Source organism: Corapipo altera, unplaced genomic scaffold (genome assembly GCF_003945725.1).
Source record: "Corapipo altera isolate COAL_440 unplaced genomic scaffold, ASM394572v1 64, whole genome shotgun sequence".
Classification (NCBI taxonomy): domain Eukaryota; kingdom Metazoa; phylum Chordata; class Aves; order Passeriformes; family Pipridae; genus Corapipo; species Corapipo altera.
In genome coordinates, this window is record NW_020884893.1 from 9,595,940 (window position 1) to 9,609,758 (window position 13,819).

A 13,819-nucleotide genomic window follows, 5' to 3' on the forward strand; every position below is an offset into this window, starting at 1 on the left:
TTAGTGGCATAAACAGGATATAAAAGGCTGAAAAAACATGAAAAAGGAGAGGGGAATGTTTTTCTCCATGACTTTGCCTGTGACCTGTGAGGACCACATCCCTGGCACCCCTGCATGTTAGTCAAACTCCTGATGGCAAACAGCCCCCAGGAACCAACTCGGTCCAGCATCCCAGGGCACTACTGATCCTGGAGTTTTTTAATACAAAGGTCACAATTTCTGCTCTTTTCTCTTTTTTTTTTTCCTGGTGTTCTCCAAACTGATGGTGGTTTATGGTGCTCTTTGACGTCAGCCACAAATGGGGCTGCCAGGTGGTAATAATTTTCCTGAATGTCGGCTAAATACAATTATCACTCTATTTTCACTTCAGAAATATTGAAGTTTGTGTTCCTCCTGTTATTAATTCTGAAAAAAAAGCCTTTACAATTCACCGTGGCACACGGCCGCCAGCCCTGGGGCACTGGCCGCCGCAGCAGGACTGGTGACCGTGGTCCACGCTGGCTCCACGTGTGCCACATCCCCAGGCTGTGCCGGAGGGGAGGGATGGGAGGCAGCGCCCAACAGACACAGGGACAGAGCCAGGAGCTGGGATGTCAGCAGGGTGAGGATGGAGCCCAATACTGGGATGGTGAGGAGGGACCTGTGTCCCTCTGGGACACCCAAAGCCCTGATTCCCGTGGACTACAAACTTAAAGTGGGTGTTTCCCATTCCTGTGCCAGCACAACAGGGTCCATAGAAGGACAAACTCCTAGACACGCTGTTTCCTCCTGGCTTAGTGTCCAAAGCATGAGCACATCCCTGCAGCTTTGGCCAGGACAGGCGGGAGCCGAGGAGCCTCCAGCTTCTGTCACGGAATTATCATATCCTGCTGCCAGGGTCCACAAGGATTGGAGTGATGCGAAGGTCCAAGTTCAGCTGCAGCCAGAGGATCCAGGGGAGTATCCAGAGCTGACACACTGGGGTTGGATTTTCAGCAAAATGGCTTAAAAGTAAACTCTGAGACAGAGACACCATCGCAGCCTTTGGCAGCTGAGTTCCAGATGGGCGACTCCAGCATCAACATCAGGCTCTCAGCCCTGGCATGTGCTGGGGTGCAGGTGCAACCACACACCCCAAGTTTTCCTTCCCTGAAGGCACTCAGATGGGCACCCCACTCGCTCCTGGCTGCACCTCAGCCTCTCACCACATCCCCTCTCCAGCAGCACGTGCACCGGGAGCTGCAGCTGCAGTGGGGCATGGGCAGGGCTGGCCATGGGCACTGGAGCCACGAGCACAGCAGCTGCCTCCACAGCCCTCCCCAGGCTCTGCGGCTGCCGGGGGGAATTTCCCCATCCCCAACCAGGAGACTGCCCAAAGCCTTTGTCTTCTGCTGAATTCCAGCTGATGAGAGTCATCCACCAGAGTCAGAGGATTTACCCTCCTGGGGAATGATGTGCAAGAGGGAACCATGTAGTCACATTAAAATTATTGGAAAAAGGATGGGACTTCTGAGTGCTGTTTCACGTGGAGCCAGGAACATCCATCTGACTGATGCTTCCATCTGTCTTTCTCAATAGTTTCCTTAAATAGCCCAAATATTCAAAAAAAAAAAATCTATTGGAATTTGGCATAAATGGGTCTTAGGAGAACAGAAGAGGGCCAGCTACTAACATACCGCTGCCTTGCTCCCTTCCAGTAACAAACACATGATTTTCATTGCAGGGAAGCCGATAGTCACATCTGCCACAGAGGATGCTCCATGGTCACTGATGCTTTGGCTTTGCTGGGAGAGCAGTGGCTGTGCCCAGGCTGAGGGGTACAGTGGGCACAGCAGAAGCACCCAACTCCTCTGGGGAATTCCAGCTCCCTGACAGCAAAATAACCTGCAGTCACAAACCACGGGCTCCCTGCCCTGCACCACACATCCCACCTTCTGCCTTTCCTTGGAGAAACCTTCCCTGAGCCCCCACTGTGCACAGATGGGGGAATGGCTGCAATGGCAGGAAGAGATTCTGGAGCAGTTTTCACACTGTGCCTCAGTTTCTCAAAGACCTCCCCTGCCTTTTGCTCTTAGTCGCACCTCCTGCCAGTTCTTCCTGGGAACCTTGCCAATGGGTGGGAGTTGGTTTATGGCCTGGCTTAACATGGGGGACTCCTCACCATCGTGTTTGCTCTTGTTTCATCCATCTAGCTCTACTCAAGGAGCAGCGACAGAGTTGCAGTGACAGAGTTTCAGTGGCTTGTGTGGGATGGAAATTTATGTTGGCTGCGAGGATGGCTCTCAGAGAGAGCCTTTCTCCACAGGGATTCTGGAGCTGGGGGGCTTTCCCTGCCCCAATCCCATTCACTGCTGGACACAAGTTGGATAAAGACTTCAACAACCCTCAACCTTCATCTCCTTTCACCTTCTCCACTGAACACCAAGGTCTCAGCACAATGGTTCACGCAGTGAGCCAGTGCACCCTCCCTCCTCCCAAGGTTCTCCCCTTTCCAACACCCTCATCTCCTGGCTACCTGAGAGCGCTGCCCAAACGCCACCTCTCCTTGAGGAATCCCGGCTCAGCCATAACCCTGTGACTGCAGAGGAGCCCAGCGTGGGGATGATGTCCTTCCTCCCCAGCGCCCGTCGGCGCTGGCCGGCACCGAGCCCACCCTGCGCCAGCCGCCGGGTGTTCTTCCCGCTCTGACAGCTGTACGGAAATTGGAAGGCGATGCTGACATGTGTCAACAATAACCAGCAAACAAGCGCCAGCGGCGGCGGCTGTCCCCACCACCTCGAGGAGGCAGGCTGGCCACTCTTGGCTGAAATCACGGCACGTTGCGGCTGGAAGCAGGAGTATTGTTTCAATTATTTCTATTATATAAAGTCAGGCCATTTAATATATTCTGCCTCAAAGGGGCTCAACTAAAGAGATAAAATAAACACTGGAAATCTGCTCTGCTGACATGGAGCAGGAATTCGGTTTCGACACCAAACCTTCCCTCCCATCTCGCTGCTCGCCTTCCCTTTCCTCCCAGCTCCCTCTCCTCCTCTTGCTGCCCCTCGGCCTTCGGCACCACTTGACGCCAATTCCTTGTCTGGGTTTTGCTCCTGTTTTGGCAGCTGGAGCACTCAAAAGCTGCACAGTCGCACCGGCGGCCAGGACCAGAGCGAGCCAGAGGAGCCGTGCTGGCGGGAGGAGAGCCTGAGCTCCAGAGATTGCTCTGGGATGAAGGATTTGATTTATGGCAAAACTTAAACCTCTTGGGGTGCCACATCCCCTGAGAGCAGCCGGCATGGGGGGCAGCACAAACCCAGGAATGGCCGGAGCATGGCATGAGGAGGAGGAGGAGGAGGAGGAGAAGGAGAGCAAGTGTGCCATGAGCATATTGCAGGATGCTCTTGGCTGACATCAGCAGTGAAGTCAGCCACCTTCACACCTTCCTTCTTGTCTGTGAGAGCTGATGGCATCCCAGCACCAAGGGATCTCACCAGCTCTGTGCCAACACGGGAGGGTGAGATGGGCTGCTGGGAAGGCTGGAGCTGCTTCCAGCAGCTCTGGCCAGGCAGGAGCTGCTTCCCACTAGAACTTCCCATGGCATCAACCCAGCATAGTTCTCCTCCCTTGCAGGGCTGTGCTGGTCCAGGTGTTCCAAACATGTCCACATGTGGGAAGAACCAGCCACATCAGGCTCTGGCACCAGTAGTAAATCTGCCACTTAGCCTTTCCCAGTAGGTTTTCCTGCTCCAAGCTCTGCCTCCCCAAAGTGGGGTCATGGGCAGTGGCACCACCAGGGAGCTGGGTGGTGGAGGGAGCTGTGTCACAGGATGCAGTGAGGGCTGCAGAGCGGTGTGAGGTGGAGCCAGCATTTCATAAGAGCAGGGAAAGGGCCTCTGCAGAGCTGGCGCAAGAGTGGCTGTGACTTTCCATTCCTGCGGGAAGCGGGCTGCCACCGTCCAAGCATCTGGGCTTGTTATGATGGGAGAGGAATGCCAAGTATTTTTCTTCCTTATCCACTACCATCCGCTCAAACCCTCCCCTGATCAAACCCACATTCATTGACTGGGATGCACCAGGGCCCCTGCACCAGAGAGTATCCCTCCTGCCCCTCGCAGCTGCTGGGAGCTCATGCCACCTGCAGAGAAAACCCTGCCCTCATCCACAGGCTCCCTCCATCCCCCTGCCCCTTCCTGTCTCTTTCTGCTGTCAGTCAGCTCCAGACATTTCATTTTCACTTTACTGCCTTGACCAGGAGCATCCCTGTGCCTGCATCCCTGTGCCTGCATCTGTGTCCACACCCATGTACCTGCATCCCTCTATCTTCATCCCAGGTGCCTGCATCCCTGTGCCTGCATTGCTGTGTCTGCATCCCTGTGCCAACATCCCTGTGCCTGTATCCCTTTGCCAAAATCTGTGTGCCTGCATCCCTGTGCCGCTACCCCTGTGCCAGCATCCCTGCTGTCCTGTGAACTCGGTGGGACCACGCTGTCCCCTCCAGAGCCCTGAGCATCCCAAAAGCAGCTGCTGGGATGGTGCCACGGGCGTGTGCCCTGGGGCGCCGGCCGTGCCGGGAAGCAGGCGGTGCAGCCTTGGAAGGTCATCAAGATTTTTCCGAAGATGAAAGTGTGCTCAAGTGTCAAACAAACTTTCTGAATTATCTTTCTGGACACTTTCTCCCTTCTGCTTTGGAAAGTGGATGAGGAACATTTCATTCCCTCTGCACTGGCGTGGAGCAGGGCTGCGTGAGGAGCCGGGAGTTGCCAGCAGCACCCGCGGCTCAGCCTCGCTTCTCCCCAGCGTCACCCCTGAGTCACTGCGGGTGCTGCCCTGGCACCATCACCTGGGATACCCCTCCACAATCCCCAAAATGCCTCCCGGCACAACAGAGGGGTGCCAGGCACCCAATTAGCTTGGGGACACCACCTCATCCCTTCCCACCACCATCTGGATTTGTCATAAATAGCCAAATTAAGGGAAATGAGAGGATTTTTCTGTTCCCTCAGGGACACCTGGCACCCACTAGCAGGGATGTGGGGATGGCTGCTCTGCTCTGCTGCCCTTGGAAAATCCCCCATGATCCCACGCAGCCAGAGATGGGCTGAGCAATGGCCACGTGTTGCCCTAAGGATCCAGCTCTAATGAGAGCTGTCTAATTAGTGCATTCTCCTGTGAGGGGTCACCCTGGCAGGGCTCCTGCTGACATCCATTTTCCTGTGCCAGCAGCCAGAGAACGTGACCAGGGATGAGGCACTTCCCTGGCCCTTGACCAGCATTTGACTTCCAGGTCTGGACAAGGAAATATCCTCTTGGCTCCCAGGAAAATGGCACCCACGTCACCTCCGGGTTAGAGCCATCCACACCATTCCAGCTGCCTGCAGCTGGGATTTGGAGACACTCATATGTCTCCAATGCCCTGTTTTTCTACACTGGGATGGCAGTGCCATGCCCATGCCCACAGAGCCCTCCTCAGCCCATGCAGACCACGGATGGTGACGCCATCCTGCACGTTTGGTTGTTTATGGAAACTTTGGCTGAGCCAGAGGCTGCAAACCTGCGTTTTACGTGTAATTTTTCAATTTATTTAATAATTAGAAAAAAAAACCTAAAGTGATTCCAACCATTATTACTCCTGGTTTTCTCCATTATTACTCCTAGTTTCCTATAACAAGGCCAAAGGGGTCTGAAATGGCTCCTTTGTTGTCTGATCATTAACCTTCAGAAATGAAACACAGCGGTGCCCGATGGGAACGGGGGAGAGAGACTCTCAGAGAGGGGGAGCAGGAAGGAGAAATTCAGGGAGTAGGAGAAGAGTAACCCCAATGCGCTGTCTCTGGGCACCCCAGGACACTGTGGGAGTTTGCTTGTGCTCAGGGGTGCCCAACACATTTGTCCCTCCCAGGTAAGGCAGACCTGGAGCATCCCAGGGTGAGAAGGAGCCCTGCAGCTGGCTGGTACACAGGATGGGCAGGTGGGTGAGCATCTGCCCCAGAGGCCTCCCTGTGCCCTCTCCAAGGGGAGGAGAGGGGCACCATGTGCTGGTTTGCATTTGGAGATGCCAAGGATGTGTGCACTGTCATCAGCGCTGTCATCGGGGCTGTCACTGGTGACCAGTGGCCCTGAAGCCCTGGTCAGGAGGTCACCAGGCTGCTCCAGGGCACAGCTCCTGGCACAGGGCTGGCACATGAGAGCACGATGAGACCCTTTGTGATGGCACCCATCACAAAGGGTGAGTACATGGGGCTCCCAGGATGGGGACCTGCTTCTGTGGGTCACCTTGGGTACCTGGTGAGTGGGGTGTCACAGATGAGCCCCTTTCCCCTCCTGCCCTGCATCCCCCTTGGGCGTGGTGCCTCCAGGGTGGGTTTTGGGGAGCACAATGTGGGACAAGGGGTGTGGACAGCTTCATGGGAGCCAGGAACAGCTCAGTGCAGCTCGTCTTGGCTTGGCACAGCTTGGCACAGCTCAGCTCAGCTCAGCTCAGCTCAGCTCCGCTCCCGCAGCTCGGAGGGAGGTGAGTTAGGAGGCGCTCGGAAAATCAGAGTCAGCTGCAATCCTGGGGACAGCCGGGGCAGACCCACAGCCGCCGCCGGAGCTGCCGGAGACCCACCACGGCTCCCACTGACCGGTCTGCCCGGGGGGCTCAGCCCTGTCCGGGGGGCTCAGCCTTGCCCGGGGTCTGCCGCCGGCATCCCCAGCCCTGCCGGGGCCGGGAGAGGGGGGCTGAGCCTGGGGGGGCTGAGCCGGGGAGGGGGCTGACTCAGGCAGCGTCACCCGCCTGGCTCCACCCCCCCCAAAATCGCAGGGGGCTTCGCTGTGACCCCGGCGCTGGGATGGCAGCGGGACAGTCGGACCGCGGCGGGACGGCGGGACAGTTCCCAGCCGAGGTGGTGGCTGGAGCGCTCCGGGGGGATCCAGCCAGGGCGTTTGCCAGTCGCTTTGTTGCTGCTGAGGGACTTTTTTTTTTTAGGATTATTATTATTTTGAAGGGGAGGGTGAGGAGGGGGGGCTGACACTGGCTATAAAGGCAGAGCTCTCCGGAGCAGCCGGCACTTTCCCCGCCACCATGAGAGCTCCCCGGGCCTGACAGCCCCAGCCTGCCCCAGTGTCACCGGCTCATGCTGCCCTGAATCGTGGCTGCGCGCCCGGAGCCCGGGGTGGGATGGTGTGAGCCCGGAGCCGCTCCTCGCCCTCCCACCGCCCCTCACCGGCTCTGGCAGGAGCCGAGCCCGCCAGCCGCTTGGATGATTTGATTCCTTCCCTGCCCGAAATCACTCCTGCCCAGATGCAGTGGATAATATTCATGTTGCTGTTACTCATCAGCTCCATGGAAATGCTCACGCAGAACCGATGGAAGAAGCAAGGTATGGTGTGTGTGCTGGGCTTATCCTGCTCTGGTACTGCGGGGTGGCTTTGGGACACCAGGCTGCCTGTCCTGCCTGCCCGGAGTGAGCAGGAGCTGTGAACTAGGGATGGAGGGTGCCAGGAACCAACATCCCCCAACCCATCCCTCAGGCCCCGTTGGGGACCATCTATGTTCCCCTCTGGGTGTGTGGCACAGGGCTGGTGTGGCAGTGCAGGAAAATGCAGAGCCATCAGGGCTGGCAGGGGACAGGGGATGCTGCCTGGCACTGGGACCAGTTCTGCAAACCCCAGCAGAGCCCGATACAGTGGGGATAGCACAAAATGGGCTGATTTTCCAGTATTTCCCTTCTCTGCATTACACACCAAGTGTGTGGGGAGTAAAACCTCCTGGAAGGATGCTCAGAGCCACGGCAGGCACTGACTGTCCCCTGCCCATCCTTCCCCTGGGCAGAGGCACCAGCCAAGCTGCTGCTCAGTGCCTGGGCGAAGGCAGGGTGTGCTGGGGCTCTGCCGAGGCACGTGCACCCTCCGTTGGGCACTGGCTCATGTCCCTTCACCAGGCAGTGCCAGCCGGGTGTGGAGAGCAGGGCCAGGGCTGGTGCTCAGCTCTGTGCCATGAATGGCTCAGTTCTGGAGCCAGCATGTGCCAGGGTAGGGACAGGACCTGGCAGGAGCCCAGGCAGCTTTCCTTGAACTTGTTCCATATTAAAGGCATGTGTAGCAGTAGGTGTGTTAAGATGTGGGTGGCCAGGCTGGTGGCCAAAACACCCCTGGATGGGAAACAGCCTGGCACCAAGAGGGGCTCTGAGCGCCATGGGGCCACTGCTTCAGCTGCTGGTGCTTCATGCTAAGTGGCCCAATACTCTGAGATGCTCAAGGGCCTCAGGTCCTGGCAGCACTGGGTGGTCTGGCTGTGGCTTCACACCTTAAATGCGTTATATCCCCTGGGATAAACAGCAGAGAAGGGCTGGCACAGTCTTTTGGGGCTGGGAGCCATGAAGGATGCTGCAGCACCCCAGAGCCACCCCACTGCTACTGGGAGCTCTGGCCTGGGTAACCCAGTGTCCCAGAGACTCCATCCAGTGCCTACAGACATCACGGTGGCAGGGCTGGGCTCAGGGTGGGCAGATAAGGAGATGTCGCACAGATGTCCAGCAGAGCTCAGATACCCACTGTGCCCCCTGCCCAGTGCCCATCCCAGCTCAGCCCTGCAATCTTCCATCACCACTGGGCAGGGGGAGAAGAACCCCCCCACTTGTCTCTAATCCCCAGTTCCATGGGTTTGGCGTGAGCCACGTTCCGTTGAGTGGCACAGCTCCACGGTGGCTCACGATGTTGCTCCTGATGGTAAAGGCGTGTGCCATGCTGGCAGCCCTGCAGGGTGGAGGAGCTTCTCCCAGCTCCACACCATGGAGCTGTTTCCAAAGCCAGTGAGAGGAAGGAGGCCCTGGAGCCTTCCCAGGGCTCCCCATCTTCCCTACACAGACTGGGGTGGAAGGAGAGTAGCAAAAGAAAAACATCAAAAAGAATTAGGGAAGGGAAAGAGGCTCGTAAATCCCGGGGTCTCCAGGGAAGCCGCTCCAGCTGCAGCCAGGAACACAAATGTTGTCAGCATTTGGTAAATATGTAACGGAGACCATAACAACTTAATGGATCCAAGGTGCTTCGTTAGGGCTCCCAACAGAGGCAGCTCTAATGAAGGCTCCTGGCAGTCCTGCCATCCCAGCCCCTGTGCCCCAGCGAGGGGACAGGGATGAGCCAGCTTGGCAACAACTATATGGCACCGTGGCACCAGGGACTGGCTTGTGCCAGGGTCCAGCACACGGGACTGCAGGTCGATGTATGCCAGCATCCTCTGCCAGCATATCCCCAGCTTCTCCAGCACCAACCACTGCTTCCACCATCCCCTCTGTCTCAGCCCTGTGGCCATGAGGCCCTTCTGCTGCAGCTCCTGGGGTCAGAGGGAACCTGTCCCAGGCATCACTCCCAGGGCTGAGCCTGTGTCTGTGCCAGGCAGCACCCAGCAGGTGGATGTGGCTTGGGGCAACCTGATCTAGTGGAAGGTGTCCATGCCCATGGTAGGGGGTTGGAACAAGATGAGTTTTAAAGTCCCTTCCAACTCAAAGCATTCTGTGATTCTGTGATTCTATAGAGCCCAGGGTTCTAGTATGCAGCACCAGGGCTACTGGCACTGTCACCACTGCTCAGTGTGGACCTTGGCTTAGGGGAGCCTGTGGTGTCGGAGGCAAGCAAACGCTTCCCAACATCCTGGGCACAGCAAAGGCATTGGACATCTGTGAGCAGGAGCTTGGTGGCCCCTTATGGTGATGCCCAGATGGCCCCCAGAGCTCCCAAAGTGTCCCTAAGCTCAGAGTTTAGCTCCCCAGTTCCTAAAGTGCCCCACTGCCAGGAGCATCCCTCTGGGCTGCTTTTCTGTATGTGCAGGGAAACGGCATGGGGAACAGGAGGGTTGGTAGTGTCTCCATGGGCTAGTGGGTGTTGGCACCCTGTCCGTGTCCCAGGGAGGAGAGACCACCTCAGGGTCAGCTGCCCTCCCCCTCCCGCAGGTCAGGATCACGGGGAAGGCAGCCAGGGAGGCGGCAGAGGCTCTTGAGCAACCAGACAGATCCTTATCTCGGCTCCTCTTGAGTGCTTCCAAAATGCCCTTTGTCCCCTGACACTTAACAGGCATCAACTGATTAATCCAGGTCAGAGCATATTTCTACCCACTGACCCACTGGTTGTTTCACTTCCCACGGGATGGGCACAGGTGGCTGGGGATGGGCCTCAGGCTGGCAACCAAGGGCAGTGCTGGGCGTGGGGCAAACCTTCAGTCTGGACCTTGGGGTGGTGGAGGCCATCAGTGATGCCCAATGGAGCAATGGCATCTGTGTGTCCCCACGCTGCCAGTGCAGGCAGAGGTGGGGATTTAGGGAGCGGAGGGAGGTAGGGAGGTGTTTGCAGGAGGACAAGACAGCGCTGTCACCCTGTGCGTCGCAGAGGGGCTTCCACGGGGCTGGGACCCTCCCTGGCACCTTGACACTTGTGCTGCAGCCAGGCCACAGCCCCTCTCCTCCGTTTGTCCCTCCAGCGAATGCCGGCCTGCTGGAAAACTGCACAGGCTGCATCCTGTGCTCTGAGGACAACGGCTGCATCACCTGCCACCACCGGCTCTTCCTGCTCATCTGGAGGGACGGCATCCGCCAGTACGGGATGTGTGTCCACACTTGCCCGCCTGGCTACTTCGGTGTGCGGGGTCTGGAGGTCAACAGATGCACAAGTACGTCCCCCTGCTCCTACCGGTGCCCCCCTGCTCCCCTCGCCGCCCTGCAGATCCCGGTGCTGTGGGAAAGGCGATGGCTTCACTTCCTGCAGCATCCCTGGCTGCACGGAGGCACAGATCCAGGGGGCAGCTGGGCTGGGGGGCTTCCTCCCCTTTCCCCTTGCCCAGAGCTGCAGCCTGCACCCCGCAGGTTTTAGGTCCCTGGTGGGGTGCCGGGGCTACCACGTGTCCTGGGCTCTCCCGCTGACGGGCCGTCCCTCCTGGCAGAGTGCAGGTCGCCCAGCTGCGAGAGCTGCTTCAGCAGGGACTTCTGCATGAAGTGCAAGGACAAGTTTTACTTGTACAAGGGCCAGTGTTTTCGGCAGTGCCCCCCCAGCACTGCGGCACAGCCTGGCACCCGCGAGTGCCAAGGTAAGCAGCACCCTCACCCCCTGCCCAACATTCCTGGGGTGCCAGGTGCCGCGGGGTCACCGTCCTCGTTCTGCCCCCAAATCCCCGCAGAGACGTGCGAGCCGGGGCCGTGGAGCGAGTGGAGCGCCTGCACCCACGAGAGCCGGACCTGCGGCTGCAAGTGGGGGGTGGAGACGCGGGTGCGGGAGGTGCCGGAGGCTGCCCGGGAGGAGGGGGCTGCCTGCCCCCCGCTGCAGGAGAGCAGGAGGTGCCGCATGAAGAAGCACTGCCCGGGAGGTGAGCACCGTGTCGGGACTGGGAGCAGCTTCGTGACCTTCCAAAAGGGATCCCCGAGAGGAGCTGCGGGAGCGGGACGGTGGCAGCAGGGGTCTGGCAGTGGCTGGAGAGCCGTGCTGTCATCTCCCAGGCATTTTGAGGCTGGTTCTGGGGAAAGCCGCCCGTCTCAGGCACATGTGCTGAGCAGCCCTAGAGCTGGCTGCTCCCACCTGGCAGCCCCTGAGACTGCCTGGGACCGGCCGGTGTCCCCTTCCACACTGGGCTGGGCTGGGCTGGGCACTGGCAGGAACCGCCACGGTGGAATGAGGCTGCCGAGCTCCGGCTCCCATCCTGCCACAATGTGAAGGGAACAGCATGGATTGAGCTTTCTGCGCTGCAGCTGAGAGTTAGGAGGGTTGAGGGCCACAGGGGAGGTTCCTGCAAAAACCTCCAAGCCCCACAAGTACACGAACCACTCGTGGAGCAGGAGGGTGTGACCCAGGGGATTTCTGATGGCCCAAGTTTTGGGAGACACCCCAGGGCAGAATCCCTCTTTGTGGCTTATCCATCCAGATGTTCCCTTGTGCTCCTGCGCCTCCCCCCACCTGGTCTCCAGGCTGGGGGCTACTCAGCTCAGGGACCCCCCCACCTCTTGCAGCACCCAGACCTGCTGCAGGGCCTGGCCAGGCTGTGCGTGCGCGGGTGCAGGGCTGGCGATGGGAACCGGGACATGGCTGATGTCATTTTTGGATGCAGACGGCTGGACTGAAGCTATCCTAATAAATCTCCACTTAATAACTGGCAGAAAGGGGGATGCATGAGATACCGATCTGTAGGGCCTGGCAGCAGATCTGAGCCACTGAGGGTTGCGGTTCGGAGCTGCGGGATTGCTCTGTGCCGTGGGAAGCCCCAGCCGGCACCGCCAGCGTGGCGGGGATGAGGGAGGACAGGACTGCGAGGGTGGAGAGAAAAAAGGATGGAGAAGGGGGGCAATAGCAGGGGATGTGCGTGCTGGGCTGGGGCCGTGGAGCCAGGAGAGCAGCTTCATCCCAGTGCCATCAATCATAAGTAATATTTTCCTGCTGACAGCACAGAGGAGCTGATTCCCTTCCCCACCCAGGCCCCGACTCATATCTTTGGGGTGCCAGGTGGCATCGATTTTGAGGATGTTCCCCTCCCTGCTGGGCTGTGCCAGCTCTGGGCCCGCAGAGCTGGTGACAGTTTGATGTGAGAAGTTTGGCACGGGAGGACAGGCAGCACCAGAGCACCATGTCCTGTGGCACCGTGCCTGTGCCTGTGCCCAGCTCTGCCTGGCACACAGCGGGTCCCACTGGTGGGGACTGTGGCACCAGCGTTTTGGGAGCACCCCATCATGTGAGGTGACTGGGAAGGCAGTGGCACCCCAGAAAAGTGCCTGGCCTCCTGCCTCTGCTCAGGCCTCTGCTCCTGCAAGCTGGGAGCCCTGAGGCTATGGTGATGGTCTCAGGGACTGGCAGGACTCTATTCTCAAGGCCACTATCTTGGATCAGCTTCAGAGACAGGTCTGGCCCCTGTCAGACGGGAATCCGTGTCAGAGGGAATCCCATCAGTGCCCCCCAAGCAGCCCCACAGGAGAGGGCAGCCCCTCTGTGTGTCCAGCTCCGGGGCAGGCTGTTGGGTGTCCCTGCCATGGCAGTGTGTTCCTGCCCTGGCTCCCAGGCTCCTGCCCGCCCGGCCAAGTGCTGCATTATGGGATCCAGATGCTGGAGGAGGACGGGGAGTTCGCTTGATGCAGCCGAGACACCCCCAGCCCGAGTGAGCCAGGGCAGGCGGCTGGACCTGACCGTGTGACGAGAGATTTGTGCCACCACTTCTGAGCCATCCGGGTGGCTGGAAGGGAGAAGCCGCCGCACTTGGCCGAGACACAAACCCCTCACACCACTGTAAATCTGCCTTGGGTGTCTGTCCTGGTCTCTCCAGACGCTTGGCGTGCGTGCCGTGCCCTCTCCTTTGTGGGTGGCAACTGTCTGGGAGATCAGAGCTGAAAAACAGCTGGGCAGGACAAGAGCTGGAGCCCTGGAAAGGGCTCTGGGACAACAGTACTGTCACACACAGCTCTGGGGATGATCGTGGTCCCTGTGCCCCTTGTGCGAGGGCTGCACGGGGAGAGCACCACTGGACCCTCCCTATGTCACTCAGATTGGAGTGGACTCAGAGGGGGAAGGAGAGACAAAGCTTCCCAGCTTTTGGAGCAACCATTCTGCTCCTCAGCATGGACCCCCCCCTTCCCTTTGGAGCCCAGGGTTTATCATGAATCCCTGTTTCTTTGGCGTCTCAGCACCAACACCTTGGCCAGCTGGAGGGTGTGTGGGGCAGCCCCTTGGGGTGAGCAGAGATTTGGGTCCCAACAGCCTGACCCTGGAAGGCTGACAGTGAGTTGGCCTTAATGGGATGCATCCAGGTTCCACCGGCATGTCAGTTGTTCCACCGGGATAGGGGGCACCCACACATGGAGAGCATTCCCAGAGAGAGCTTTAGCACCCATCCATGGGTGAACCCCAAGGCCAC

General features: G+C 58.7%; 1 protein-coding gene across 1 annotated transcript; it reads left to right on the top strand.

The window, feature by feature from the left end:
• The first annotated feature begins 6,764 nt into the window (after positions 1-6,764).
• Positions 6,765-12,010, top strand: RSPO4 (R-spondin 4). The gene is made up of 5 exons (XM_027646074.1): positions 6,765-7,322; positions 10,415-10,603; positions 10,874-11,017; positions 11,108-11,293; positions 11,931-12,010. The coding sequence occupies exons 1-5, from the start codon at positions 7,244-7,246 to the stop codon at positions 12,008-12,010; spliced, it is 678 nt and encodes a 225-aa protein (XP_027501875.1). The 5' UTR covers positions 6,765-7,243.
• The last annotated feature ends 1,809 nt before the right edge of the window (positions 12,011-13,819 follow it).

Coding starts and splice junctions, on each gene's coding strand:
- RSPO4 (XM_027646074.1), top strand. CDS start 7,244: ATGCAGTGGATAATATTCATGTTGCTGTTACTCATCAGCTCCATGGAA. Junction 7,323..10,414: donor GAACCGATGGAAGAAGCAAG/GTATGGTGTGTG, acceptor TTGTCCCTCCAG/CGAATGCCGGCCTGCTGGAA. Junction 11,294..11,930: donor GAAGAAGCACTGCCCGGGAG/GTGAGCACCGTG, acceptor CACCTCTTGCAG/CACCCAGACCTGCTGCAGGG.